The sequence below is a fragment of the Scyliorhinus canicula genome, chromosome 5, assembly GCF_902713615.1.
Source record: "Scyliorhinus canicula chromosome 5, sScyCan1.1, whole genome shotgun sequence".
Lineage (NCBI taxonomy): Eukaryota > Metazoa > Chordata > Chondrichthyes > Carcharhiniformes > Scyliorhinidae > Scyliorhinus > Scyliorhinus canicula.
The window spans coordinates 191,657,812-191,672,538 of NC_052150.1; the positions used below are offsets into that span (position 1 = coordinate 191,657,812).

Sequence of the window (14,727 nt, forward strand, 5' to 3'; positions counted from 1 at the left end):
TCCAGGCACCCACCACTCTCTGCGTAAAATACTTTCCCTTAAACTTTCCCCCTCTCACCTTGAAATTGTGACCCCTTGTAATTGACACCCCCACTCTTGGAAAAAGTTTGTTGCTATCCACCCTGTCCATAACTCTCATAATTTTGTAGACCTCAATCAGGTCCCCCCTCAACCTCCGTCTTTCCAACGAAAACAATCCTAACCTACTCAACCTTTCTTCATGGAAGCCTACTTGTGACAATAAAGATTATTACAACAGAAACAACCAGCTGCATTTCAATAAAGAAAGGCACGCTGAGAAACACACGGTGCGAGCTGGGACTTTGGGCCAGAGCAAATTACAGAGATGGACCGAGGTCCAGGCAGAAATGTTAAATTCAGTGAACTGGAAGATAGGAAGCCACAAAGACAGGGAGTATGGATGAGTGCAGCCTGCTGCAGGACTAAATTAGGGCAGCAGAATTTTGAAGTCTTCGCATTTGTATTTTTAAGAGCTTGCGAGCTCCATGAGGAACACACTGGTTAAGAATTGAGCATGGGCGGTAACTCGAGCATGGATTAGGGTTCTAACAATGTTGAGGATGAGATAAGACAGAAACAATGTGGAGATAAAAATAAGTGTTGTGATGATAGACAGGATGTATAGATTCATGCGCAGGTGTATAGCACCTCCTGGTTCTGCTTGGGCAAGCCATTGGGTAGAGCAATAACACAGGGGCAAAACTATGATTTATTTGGTGCCAGCAGAATAACGCGCATTAAATTTTCACAATGTACATCTGGAGAAATTTTTGACTCACCTACAGCTTGATATCAGATTTTCTCCCCCCCACCCCCATCCGCTCATGAGATGTCAGCATTGCAACAAGGTAAATATTTTCTGGTCATCCCCAATAGACAGAAATACAGAGGCAGTTGTTTGATGAAGGGTGGTGATGGAAAGTTATGGCTTGATGTAGTCAGCATATATATGAAAACTGACACCATGCCCCCCAGCTTGTGGAGGAATCTGAGTATGAATGTAATTAGGAGAGGAGAACAGGTTAGAACATGGTACACTTTAAATGCCACTGCTTGGGATCTGACGAGAAGTCATTGCTGGAGAATGGAATAAATTGGAGTGAAATCAAGTGAAAGCAGTTTATTGGGATGTGCAAATGAAATAACTGACTGTATCTAATCTGGAGGAATAATACACAGTACTATCACAGTAACTGAGTAGGACAGAGAATAAAGTGCAATTTGTTTAAGTGTCTTTGAAGACGGGAGGTCAGAGAATAAGGTGCAATTATTAAAAATAATTTTTTATTCTCTTCCTTTTTCACATTTTCTCCCAAATTTACACTCAACAATAAACAATAATCAGTAAAGAATGCAATGTCAATAACAACAATCCCATCCTCCCACCAAACCCAAAACATTAGCCCACATGTTAACATAAAGAAATAACAAAAAGGAATCAGGAATCACCCATAGACACCATTAACACATACAGTCCCCCTCCCCCAACTCTGCCCCCCTAACGTTCAACGTAATTCAATTCTCAAAAGTGCACAATGAATAACACCCATGAATTGTAGAACCCCTCCATCCTTCCCCTCAATTCAAATTTGACCTTCTCAAGAGTCAAGAATTCCAACAGGTCCCCCCGCCACGCCAGGGCACAGGGTGGAGAGGTTGATCTCCATCCCAACAGGAACCGTCTTCGGGCGATCAACGAGGCGAAGGCTACAACATCTGCCTCCGCACCCATTTCCAACCCCGGCTGGTCCAACACCTCGAATATGGCCTCCTGAGGGCCCGGATCCAGTTTCATGTGCACCACTTTAGAGATCACCTGAAAAACTTCCTACCAGTAATCCTCCAGCTTTGGACAGGACCAAAACATATGAACGTGGTTTGTGGGGTTTCCCCCGCAACGTTCACACACTTCGTCTGCCCCTTGAAAGAGCTGGCTCACCCTCGCCCTTGTGAGGTGCGCTCTATATACCACCTTCGGCTGTATCTGCCCCAGCCTCGCACACGAGGTGGAGGCGTTCACCCTCCGGAGTACCTCACACCAGAACCCCTCCTCCATACCCTCCACCGACTCTTCCTCCCGCTTGGCCTTGATCCCTTCCAGCGGTGCCTTCTCCTCTTCCAAGGTAGCCCCGTAGACCTCTGACACTGTCCCCTTCTCCAGTCCCCCTGTCGTCAGCACCTCCTCCAGCAATGTGGAAGCCGGCTCTACTGGGTAGGTCTGTATCTCCTTTCTGGTAAAGTCTCAAACCTGCATGTGCCTAAATATTTCCCCATGCTCGAGCCCATACTTCGCTCCCAGCTCCTTCAATCCTGCAGACCGACCCCCAAGAAACAAATCTTTTAATATCCTAATTCCTTTCTCCTCCCAGCTCTGAAAATTTCCATCCCACTTCCCTGGCTCAAATCTATGGTTCCCCCGAATCGGCATTTCCCTTGACCCTGCCCCCAAGCCGAAGCGCTGGCGAAACTGCCTCCAAATTCTCAACAAAGCTATTACTACCGGACTCCCCGAGTATTTCCCCGGGGCTGTCGGGAGCGGCGCTGTTGCTAGCACCTTTAATCCCGACCCCCTACACAAACTCTCCTCCATTCTGACCCACTGGGAGTCAACCCCTCTGACCCAGCTCCGTACCTTCTTCACATTCGCCGCCCAGTAATAATACATCAGGTTCGGAAGACCAAACCCAAAGCCTGCCTTCCTCTCTGTAGTAGCACCGTTCTAATTTTGGCCACCTTCCTTCCCCATATGAAGGAGTACTCACCCTCCCCACTGAACTAGAAATGTTGTACCTACAGTGCCCTTCCCAATCCTGAGCAACCTGCACCTCCAGGTATCTAAAGTGAGTCCCTGCCCTACGGAATGGCAGAACCCCCACCCCTGTCGAGACACCACAAAATATTCACTCTTGTCTAGATTAAATTTGTACCCCGAGAAAGACCCAAATACCCGAAGCAGCTCCAGTATTCCCCTTATTGACACACTCCGTTCCGCCACGTATAACCCCCCCCCCCCCCCCCCCCCCCCCCCGCACTATCCCTTTAATAAGGTGCAATTTGTTCAAGTGTCTTAGACTGGAAAGTAGGGTTGGGTATCAGGTAGTAGTTAGTCAATGCATATTCCTTCTCCTTTCCAATTTTCTACAGATCAACAACAAATTATCTGACCGACAAGTTTTATACATAAATGGACGAGGAACTGACCATATTTCTCACCTTCTCTCCTCTCCTGTTTAATGATATTCTGGCATTCCCCATGAAGAAATTGTAGGTGGTCTGCTACCATTCGTTGCTGGCATTCATGAATCACTTTGGCATATGAGCTAGGATGCAAGTATTTCCGACATCGAACTTCTTCATCTTTTAATCTTGCTAAAACCTACAGCAACAAGAGTGCACTGAACATTCTCATCTTTTGAGTTGAAGATCCAAATGACCATCATTGAAAGCTGTTTAATACAAGTACAACTTTACTACATACCTTTTCCATATACTGTGAGCAGTTTGACTCTTGAAGTAAATTTGAAGCTTCTTGCTTGTAATACTCTCCTGTTTCCGTTAGAAATGAACCTTCAAAGAGATCCTGATAAAACTGAAATTGGAAGAACAATTGCTAAGGAAGGAAGGGTGGCTACAATACATCAAAATAACAAGGATTAAGGTTGAAGCTGAATAAAGCCATAAATCCTAACTTTAATTTTACAATTTTTTCTCACCCACTTTTGACTTTGTTTTAAATTAGACACAGATACATAGAGAGAACCAAGTTTAAACTCTCTCCAATTACAGTGAATAACCAGGTACATTACATATTTCTGGAAGTTAAATAGCTGAATATATTCGAGTCAGTGACTGATAAGAAGAGGAATCTTGCTCATTACACAAGCGCTGGAGAGCTGCCAATTTGGTGAGTGGTAGGAGGTCTTGACCTAATGCAAACTACAGCAAAAATTGACCTGGTCATATATAATTCTTAAGAACTCTAGGAATCAATGAATCTACAAATTGGATTCATCTTGGATCTTTATTTGGTAATCAGCAAGGAAACATGAACAGAAAACTTGGAAAGAATTACAAGTCAAATGTTTAAATTGTATTGTTAGCACTGAACAAAATTTATGAGAAAAAAATAGAACTTAAGTGGAAATAAAAGCAAGAGAATGTAGAAAAAAAGTGAATCCAGTTTGAACACATGTTGCTTGTTTTTAGATTGCATTACAAGTGTTCATTTTAGCCATACGTGAACAATTTTACAAAGAACAGCTATTAGGAAGAATGGAAGGATTCCTATAATCATAACCCTTTCTCTCCTTCTCCTTCATGTGTTTACCTAGCTTCCCCATAAATGTATCCATGCAGGAGCAGCATGGTGGCGCAGTGGTTAGCATTGCTGTCTCACGACGCCGAGGTCCCAGGTTCGATCCCGGCTCTGGGTCACTGTCTGTGTGGAGTTTGCACATTCTCCCTGTGTTTGCGTGAGTTTCTCCCCCACAACCCAAAGATGTGCAGGCGAGGTTGATTGGCCACGCTAAAACTGCCCCTTCATTGGAAAAAATTAATTGGGTACACTTAAGTTTTCTTTTTAATGTATCCGTGCTATTTGCCTAATCATTTCCGATAGTACCAAGGTCCACATTCTAAACAATCTCAGGGTAAAGATGTTTCTTTTGAATTTCTTATTAAAAATTCTTTCACAGGATGTGGGCATCGCTGGCTTGGTCAACATTTTATTGCCCATCCCCAATTGCCCTTGAATAGGTGGTGGTCAGCAAACTTATTGAGTCACTGCAGTCCATTCAGTGTAGGCACACCCAGTGTATTGGTGTTTTATTTGTGACTCTCTTGTAGGTAGGAGAGGGGCAAAGGGCATAATAAAGAAAACCACATCTGTCTTTAAGAATTTAGATAAACAGAAAAAGAGGCATAAAAATGTAAATTAAATGTAAACACAAGCACATGTCTGCTTCAGAATCATGGTGCATGCACTGAAAATTTGAAATAGCTGGCTTGGAAATCTGCAAGATTCAGGTCTGCACCGAGCATCTGCACCAATGATTCTCTCACCAACACTTTGTCTCAAACTGCTGTGAACAACCTCACAAACTTTCAGTTTCAGCAGCAACATAAAAATCACATGTACGCTGGTCAACATAAAATTTCCAGAATTTTCTCACCTTAAGGGGGAACTTTTTCTTGTACTGTTCAACATGAACAAAGGAGTTGATAACCCCATGGATTACTTTTTGATTTGGGTTCTCTCCACAGCGATCACTACATTGCAAAAAAAATGAAAGAAATCTTGAAAAATAAATCAAGTTGCTTTAAAACCCATTTAGTTTCAATTTGCATACTTCATTTTGAGAACCCATTTGCTAAAGGCACACCTGGCATAGAATCCCAACAATGTAGGAGGCCATTCAGCCCATCAAGTCTGCGCCGACCCTTCGAAGGAGCACCCTACCTGGACCCACAGCTCCACCCTAAATCCGTGACCCCAATTAACCTTTTTGGACATTAAGGGATAGTCGACCAACTTAATCTGCACATCTTTGGACTGTGGGAGGAAACCAGAGCACCCGAAGGAAGCCTACACAGACTGGTAGAGAATGCGCAAACTCCACTCAAGACAGTTACCCAAGGTCGGAATTGAACCCGGGTCCCTGGTGCTGGGAGGCAACAGTGCTAACCACTGTGCCACCATGCCGTATTCAAGTTAGTCTTCAACAGTGAAAACAACCTTAATCGTAAAATGGTCGTGAAGTAGTTAGATGGTATTAGCTTGGTATTACTCACTTTGGAGTGAGAAAATTGAGTGCTGCACTCCTGCACTTAAGCAAACTTGGTATATAAGGCCTTTCATTCACAGCAAACCAAGGAGATGGAAAAGATGCAGAGCTTCTTGGGTTGCATGCTTGACACAGAAAGTATACTGTACATATTAAAGAGTACTGAAATTGTAATGGGACATCTCCGACTGGATGATCCTCTATGGAGAAAAGCTGAATTTGACTGCACTTCCTGTAATGTTCAATTTGAAATGTTTTGCTCTCAGGTTGTATGCTTGAAATGGAATGTATACTGTAAAAATCAAGAGTGCTGTAATTGTATCAAGGTATCTCTAGAGTGGAACATGCTGTATGAAAATTGTTGAATTTTATTGTACTCTGTAACATTTATTTATTTTTAAGAATAAATTTAGAATACCCAATTCATTTTTTCCCCCCAATTAAGGGGCAATCATCAGCTAACATCCCCACTTCCAACCTTATGATGGGAGGATGGGGGTAAGCGGAGGCCCGGAATGAGGGGAAAAAATAATTTTTTTAAATTGCGGGAGGAGCCGGAGACTCAGTAGCGGCTGAGGAACCGGAGTTCCAAAAGTGCGGGAAAAGCCAGAGATTTAAAAGCGTCTGAGGAATCGGAGCTTTAAAAACGTGTGGGAGGCCCAGAGCTGAGAGCGGTCACGGGCAACGGAGCTCCGGAGGGGAGAAACGCAGTCGCGACCCGGTCCCCGGGGGGGGAGAAAAACTTGCGTCGAAGCACGCAAACCGGCCTTTGCCGAGGCGCTAAGGGAACATCAGCAGGAAAACAAGGCAGAGGCGAGAGCAGACATGGAGGCCGCTGTGAAGGCAGCAGTGACCAAGGCCTTGGCGGAGGTACAGCTCGCTCTGGGCAGAGCAGAGAAGAAACTGGAAGCCCAAGAGGCAACCATTAAGGAGCTGGAAAAGGCCGCCACTGACAAGAGCGACCGGATCACGGCACTGGAGAAGGAGGTGACGAGACTGGTCACAAGCAGGGGAGCCTGAAGGGCAGAGTGGACGATCAGGAAAACTGCTCGAGAAGGCAGAATGTAAGGATAGTGGGCCGCCAGAGGGGTTCAAGGGCAGAAACTCCACAGCATCCGTGGCCGAGATCCTGGGCATCTTAGTGGGGAGGAAAGCTTTCCCCAACCCACCAGAAATGGACAGAGCACACCCGTCGCTGCGCCCGAAGCCCAAGGCAGGGAATCAATCAAGGGCAATAATAGCTAAACTGCACCGGTACCAAGACAGGGAAACAATCCTGCGTTGGGCCAGGCAAAACAGAACCTGCAAATGGGAAGGACATTTCATTAGAGTCTACGAGGATATTGGGGCAGACCTAGCCAGGAGACGAGCCAAATTCAATAGAGCGAAAGCACCTCTTCACAAGAGCAACGTGCGTTTTGGTATGCTGTACCCAGCGAAACTCTGGGTCACATGCCAAGTCAGAGAGTACTTCTCCGAGAGTACTTCGGCCCCCGCCGAAGCAAACAGGTTGGTCGAGGAACACAGGCTGGAAAACCAACAGCAAGCGTAGAAGGGGCAACACTCCACCACCCCCCCCAACCCCGCCACCCACAGTGAGCGCACCCTAAACAAACAGCAAACCACTACCCGAGGGACCGCTTCAGGTGGGAGGCCAGGGCCCAGCACAAGGGAACGAGAATAGCAGAGAAGGGAGAGCAAGCGAGAGGAGCGCAGGGTAGGATGGGGGAAGAGCAGGCAGAAAACTGTAAAGGTCAGGTGAGGGAGAAGCGAGACAGTAACTCCCAAGAGGGGGGCCAATGCACTGGCAGGAAAGCTAGCGCCAGAGGCATGCAACAAAGCAGGGCCGCAGCGCGCCCCCAATCGGGAGGACCACTCAACAGAGGCGGGAGAGCAATGGGGGATAGGAACAGGGGAAAGAGGAACAAAAGAGGGGTATACGGGAGAGGGGGAAAAGGTGGGGGGGGGGGTAAGGCGGGGAAAGAGGGGGATGGGGGGATGGGGGGGAAAGTGGGGCCGGCGGCGGGCAGAGGACACAGTGAAGGAGAGACAAACAAGGCTAGAAAGACAACAACAATTAGGCTACAAAGTGCCACAACCAAGGGCTCGGAACAAGGAAACGCTGCAAGCAACCACCTAGTAAGGCCTCTGGGTGTAGCAGGGAGATCCTAGAGTGCAGGGGACTACCCGTGTGGCGGACGCAAAGTGGGCGGCCAAGTCAGGTGCTCCCTAACAAAGGGAAACCCTGGAGTGCAGGGGCGCGTCCACCAGCTAGGTATGGTTAATCCCACAGGAGCGAGGGGACAGAAGCCCCCCCCATCAGGCCAGTCACCTGGAATGTAACGGGACTCAACGGCCCAGTGAAAAGATCCAGAGTCCTCACCCACCTAAGAAACATGAAAGCCGACATAGTCTTCCTCCACGAGACACACCTGAGAGAGTGCGACTGCAGGTAACAATGGGCTGGATGGGGCAGACCTACCATTCCTGCTACGGAACGAGAGCCAGGGGGGTGGCAATACTGACCAGCAAGGAGACAATGTTTAGGGCGAAAAAAACAGTTACGGACCCAGGGGACGGTATGCCATGGTCAGCAGGGCCCTGGATGAGGCACCGGTAGTACTAGTTAATGTGTATGCACCCAACTGGGCCGACACGAGCTTCATCGAAACGACCATGGCAGAAATCCCTGACATAGTGACGCACCGACTAATCATGGGGGGTTGGAGGTTCACCTACCATGGGGAAGAGTTCTCCTTTTTCTCCCCAGTACACAACGTATACACCAGAATTGACTTCTTTGTGGTGGGGAAAACAGTGCTTCCAGGGCCAGACAAAGTGGAATACTCCGCAATTGTAATATCCGACCACACTCCACGGACCTGAGGCTGGAGACGGGCAGGGCCCCAACACCCCACATGGAGGTTGGACATTGCTCTACTAGCTGACAAGGCCTTCAACGAAAAGATATTGCAGGCCATAGCAGAAAACACGGAGAACAACCAGAACGGGGAGGTCTCACCCTCCACGTTCTGGAAAGTGCTAAATACTGTAGGAAGAGGGGAAATTATTGCTTTTTAAGCGCAAAGATAGGGAGGAAAAGGTGGCAAGGCAGCAGCTGGTTGACTCCATACTGGAGGTAGACCGTAAATACTGCGAGGCCCCGACTGTAGAGTTCCTGGCAGAGAGGAAAGAGCTAAAAAGGAACTTCGATCTGTTCTCCACCAGGAAAGCAGTGCACCAACTCCGCCAGGCACGGGGGCCCTATACAAACACGGAGACAAAGCCAGCTGCCTATTGGCACACCAGCTGAGAAAGCAGGCAGCCACCAGAGAAATTGCACAAATCAGGGATACCAGAGGCATATTAGAAACAGAACGAGAAAAGAACAAAACCTTCAAGGCCTTCTACCAAGAGCTGTACACCTCAGAGCCCCCAACAGGGGAGTCCGGGATGAAACGGTTCCTTGATGGACTGGACATACCAGTCGTGGGGGAGTGCAGAAAACGGGGCCTGGAAGCACCACTAGCACTGAGAGAGAGAGATCATGGACAGCATTAGCTCCATGCAGGCGGGGAAGGGGTCAGGACCTTGACAGAAATCTTTGGATCCTCACTGCCTTCAGGTGATGTCCTGGAGGACTGGAGAATAGCCAATGTTATTTCTTTGTTTAAGAAGGATAATCCAGGGAACTACAGGCCAGTGAGCCTTACGTCAGTGGTAGGGAAATTACTGGAGAGAATTCTTCGAGACAGGATCTACTCCCATTTGGAAGCAAATGGACGTATTAGTGAGTGGGGTTTTGTGAAGGGGAGGTCGTGTCCCACTAACTTGATAGAGTTTTTCAAAGAGGTCACAATGATGATTAATGCAGGAAGGACAGTGGATGTTGTTTACATGGACTTCAGTAAGGCCTTTGACAAGGTCCCTCATGGTAGACTGGTACAAAAGGTGAAGTCACACGGGATCAGGGGTGAGCTGGCAAGGTGAATACAGAACTGGCTAGGTCATAGAAGGCAGAGAGTAGCAATGGATGGGTGCTTTTCTAATTGGAGGGCTGTGACTAATGGTGTTCTGCAGGGATCAGTGCTGGGACCTTTGCTGTTCGTAGTATATATAAATGGTTTGGAGGAAAATGCAACTGGTCTGATTAGTACGTTTGTGGACGACACAAAGGTTGGTGGAATTGCGGATAGTGATGAGGAAAGTCAGAGGGTACACCAGGATTTAGGTTGTTTGGAGACTTGGGCGGAGAGATGGCAGATGGAGTTTAATCCGGACAAATGGAAGGTAATGCATTTTGGAAGGTCTAATGCAGGTAGGGAATATAGAGTGAATGGTAGAACCTTCAAGAGTATTGAAAGTCAGAGATCTGGGTGTACAGGTCCACAGGTCACTGAAAGGGGCAACACAGGTGGAGAAGGTAGTCAAGAAGGCATACGGCATGCTTGCCTTCATTGGCCGGAGCATTGAGTACAATGAAATGAAAATCACTTATTGTCACGAGTAGGCTTCAATGAAGTTACTGTGAAAAGTCCCTAGTCGCCACATTCCGGCGCCTGTTCGGGAAGCTGGTACGGGAATTGAACCGTGCTGCTGGCCTGCCTTGATCTGCTTTAAAAGCTAGCGATTTAGCCCAGTGTGCTAAACCAGCCCCCTTGGCAAGTCATGTTGCAGCTGTATAGAACCTTAGTTAGGCCACACTTGGAGTATAGTGTTCAATTCTGATCGCCACACTACCAGAAGGATGTGGAGGCTTTAGAGAGGGTGCAGAAGAGATTTACCAGGATGTTGCCTGGTATGGAGGGCATTAGCTATGAGGAGCGGTTGAACAAACTCGGTTTGTTCTCACAGGAACGATGGAGGTTGAGGGGCGTCCTGGTAGAAGTCTATAAAATTATGAGGGGCATAAACAGAGTGGATACTCAAGACGCTTTTCCCCAGGGCAGAGGGGTCAATTACTCTGGGGCATAGGTTTAAGGTGCGAGGGGCACGGTTTAGAGGAGATGTACGAGGCAATTATTTTTACACAGAGGGTAGTGGGTAGTGTTGCCAAAGGAAGTGGTGGAAGTAGGGACGAGTGACATTTAAGGAGCATCTGGACAAATACATGAATAGGATGGGAATAGAGGGATACGGACCGAGAAAGTGTAGAAGATTTTAGTTTAGACGGGCAGCATGGTCGGCACGGGCTTGAAAGGCCGAAGGGCCTGTTCCTGTGCTTTTCTTTGTTCTTTGACCAGACGGGTTCCCGGCGGACTTCTACAAAACATTTGCGACAGCACTGGCCCTGCACCTGCGGGAGTTGTTCACAGACTCGCTAGCTAGGGGCACACTGCCAAGTACACTAGCACAGGCCTCAATCTCACTGATACCTAAGAAAGATAAAGACCCAACAGAATGTGGGTCATACAGACCCATCTTACTGCTGAATGCAGATGCCAAAATACTGGCCAAAATCCTAGCCAAAAAGCTAGAAAGACTGCGTACCAGAGGTGGTTGCAGAGGACCAGACGGGCTTTGTCAAAGGTAGACAGCTAACCTTGAGCATCAGGCGCCCGCTGAGCGTGATAATGACCCCTTCCGGGGAGAGAATACCAGAGGTGATCATCTCTCTTGACGCAGAAAAGGCCTTCAACAGGATCGAATGGAAGTACCTCGTAGAGGTACTGGAGCGGTTCGGGCTTGGAACAGGGTTCACCTCCTGGGTAAAGCTCCTACACGACGTTCCCATGGCGAGCGTACAGACCAACAACACCAACTCCCGATACTTACAGCTGCACAGGGGCACCAGACAAGGATGCCCACTGTCCCGATTGCTGTTCGCTCTTGCGATCGAGCCATTAGCAATTGCTCTCAGAACAGCAAAAAGCTGGAGGGGGATCCGAAGGGGCAGCAGAGAGCACAAAGTCTCACTCTGATGACCTGATCCTCTAGATTTCGGACCTACAAAGCAGCATGGACAGAATCATCGCTAGCCCTCCCAAACCTACAATTCTACCACTGGGCGGCGTCAGCCAAGTGAATAAGGGGATGGATCAAGGAGCCAGAAGCTGAGTGGGTACGCGTGGAAGAGGCCTCCTGCAAGGGGACCTCCCTCCGGGCCATCGCCACGGCGGCACTCCCATCCCCACCCAAAAAACACTCCAGCAGCCCGGTGGTGATAGCCACCCTCTAGTCCTGGAACCAACTATGGCAGCAATTTGGCCTGACCAAAATGTCGGACAAAACTCCCATCTGCAACAACCATAGGTTCACACCAGCACTGACTGACCCCCACCTTCATAAAGTGAGGACAGGATGGAAGGCCACTGACAGTTAGGGACCTGTATATGGATGGCAGGGTCGCTACACTGGACAAACTGACGGAGAAATTCCAGCTAGCCAGGGGGAACGAGCTGAGGTACCTGCAACTCAAAAGCTTCCTATGAAAGGAGACAAGGACGTACCCACAACCGCCTCGACAGACATTACTGGAAGAGTTACTGGGTGCAAGCATCCTCGATAAAGGGAACTGTAGCGACATGTATGAACGGCTGACACCGTACTGGACGCAACAAGAAAGAAATGGGAGGAAGATCTGGGGGATTGAAATAGGGTGGGGACTCTGGAGCAAAGCACAGCATAGGGTCAACTCCACCTCCACAAGTCTCAACCTGACGCAACTAAAAGTGATACATAGAGCCCACTTAACAAGAATCCGAATGAGTAGGTTCTTCCCGGAGGTGGAGGATAGGCGTGAATGGTGCCAAGGAGGCTCGGCCAACCACGCCCACATGTTCTGGTCTTGCGCCAGACTTGCGGGGTACTGGACAGCCTTCTTTGAGGCAATGTCCAAAGTGGTGGGGATGAGGGTGGAGACATGCCCAAAAGTGGCAGTCTTCGGGGTATCAGACCAGCGAGGTCTATTCCTGGGGAGGAGGCCGGACGGCCTTGCCTTTGCCTCCCTGATCGTCCGCCATAGAATCCTGTTCGGCTGGCGGTCAGCAGCACCACCCAAAGCTGCAGACTGGCTGTCGAATCTCTCAGAATCTCTCCAAATGGAGAAAATCAAATTCGCCAGAAAAAGCAGAAGAATAGCCAGGTAGCCAAGAATCTGGGGAAAGTAGCCAAGGCATGAGGGAGGGATAGACTGTGGTGGTGGTGGAATAGCTAAACCGCAGAGAAAAGAAAAGCAAACCACAGGAGAAGGGGAGGGGGGGGGGGGGGGGGGGGGGGGGGGGGGGGAGGAAAGAGGGAGAAGACAAGGAAGAATCGAGGAGAACCAGAGCCGGGGAGGGGGGAGGGAAGGGAATGATAGCCGGATGGAGAGCACGGGAAATGACAATAAACTTGGCAAATACAATAACAGAGAGCAAGGAAAATATGGGCGAAAGACGGGACGAACGGCCGAAGCGGCGGTGAATGCGCGACGGCAATGGCAGCGGAAACTGTCCGGGAGGAGCATGTAACAACACCGACACCAGATCCATACCCGCAACTGTTGCTCCATGTGTCTCCAGCACCCAAATGTACACACACACACGTACACGGAGGGAGGTCATTGATGAAGTAGCTGAAGATAGTTGGGTCTAAGACACTAACTGGAGGAACTCTTGCAGTGATATTTGGAACTGAGATGCCTTCCAACAGCCGCAACCATGTTCCTTTGTGCTAGATATGGCTCAAACTAGTGTAGAATTTTCCCTGATTCTCATTGACTCCAGTTTTGTTCAGGCTCCTTGATGTCACACTGGGTCAAATGCTGGCTTGATGTCAAGGGCAGTTACTCTCACTTCACCTCTGGAGTTCAGCTCTTTAATATTGTACGTGAAGTGATTCAGGGCGTTTCAAAATGACATGTCAGAAGTATTTACATTTATATAGCATCCTCTTTATTTTTGATAGGTTACTTCACGGTTACTACAAAAAGTATTTTCCCAAAATGTTCCCATTTATAGAATTTCAGTTTCTGGGTGAATCACAGATCGTCTCTCCAGCTCATATTGTTTTCACTTCAGTAAACAAAGGACATTCTGACTCACTGAACTGCTTTCCTCAAGTTGTGAAGGGTGTAAATAGACTGAGGAGTTTAGATGTCTACGAGATAGCCCAAAGCAGGAATGAACAATACTGCTCTTTCACCCACTTTGGCCAAACCAATTTTTTCCTCCTGAATTGCCCACTTCTGCTCCTAATTTTTTGTTCCTCCTGGTGAACAAGGATAATCTAGATTCCCCTCCTCAGTGATGAGCATCCACCTCCAAGTGCATACATTATCCGTGTGTAGAAAGTAATGTGTGTACGGTCAAGGCCATTTAGCTTCAACATGGTATCCAGCCTTCCTTTGCATCAGCCACGGCCCAGATCGCATAATCTTCTCTGTTCAGGCATTATCAGTCTAATCTCCGTTTGAAACCCACCATTATGCTTTCAACCCTCATCTGCAATTACCTTTCCTTCAAGATCATCCCTGACATCACAAATACTTTCCTTTAAATGGTTCATTATTGCTTCTCTCTTCACTTCCTCTTCATGTTTGACTTCATGACATGCCCTCTTGGCTCCATCATTAGTTGTCCCAACATGACAAATCTCCTGTCTTGTTTGCTACTCATGGCTCAGCGCAGTAGCAACAAGGATATGAAGCTATCCCCCTTGCCGTTTACACACAAATACAACGAAACATTCCACAGCTCTGGTACTGCCCTTGACTCGATGACTGCTGTTGAACTGCATGTCAAGGTGTGGATCAGGCATAATTTTCTCCAACTTAACACCAACAAGCTCCATACATTTACTCCCAACTCGATCTCCTTTTCAGCTGCTCATTTAGTCTAAACCTGGTTACGGGTCTGAAATATTAACTCGTTTCTCCACAAATTCTGCCAGACTTGCTGAGCATTGAGCATTTTCACAAAATCATCGAATTTACAGTGCAGAA

The 14,727-nt window shown here is 47.9% G+C and overlaps 1 protein-coding gene across 9 annotated transcripts in view; it reads right to left on the reverse strand.

The window, feature by feature from the left end:
• The window catches only part of cul2 (cullin 2), a 100,347-nt gene that overhangs the window by 51,478 nt on the left and 34,142 nt on the right, over nt 1-14,727 (reverse strand). For 5 of the 9 annotated variants that reach the window (XM_038798292.1, XM_038798295.1, XM_038798291.1 and 2 more), the window contains 3 exons: nt 5,193-5,289; nt 3,500-3,610; nt 3,223-3,397 (listed from right to left, as the gene is read on the reverse strand). In XM_038798292.1, the coding sequence (XP_038654220.1) occupies nt 3,223-3,397; nt 3,500-3,610; nt 5,193-5,289 (383 nt within the window). The remainder of the gene's footprint in view (nt 1-3,222; nt 3,398-3,499; nt 3,611-5,192; nt 5,290-14,727) is intronic. The other 4 variants (XM_038798297.1, XM_038798294.1, XM_038798296.1 and 1 more) reach the window with 1 other exon arrangement.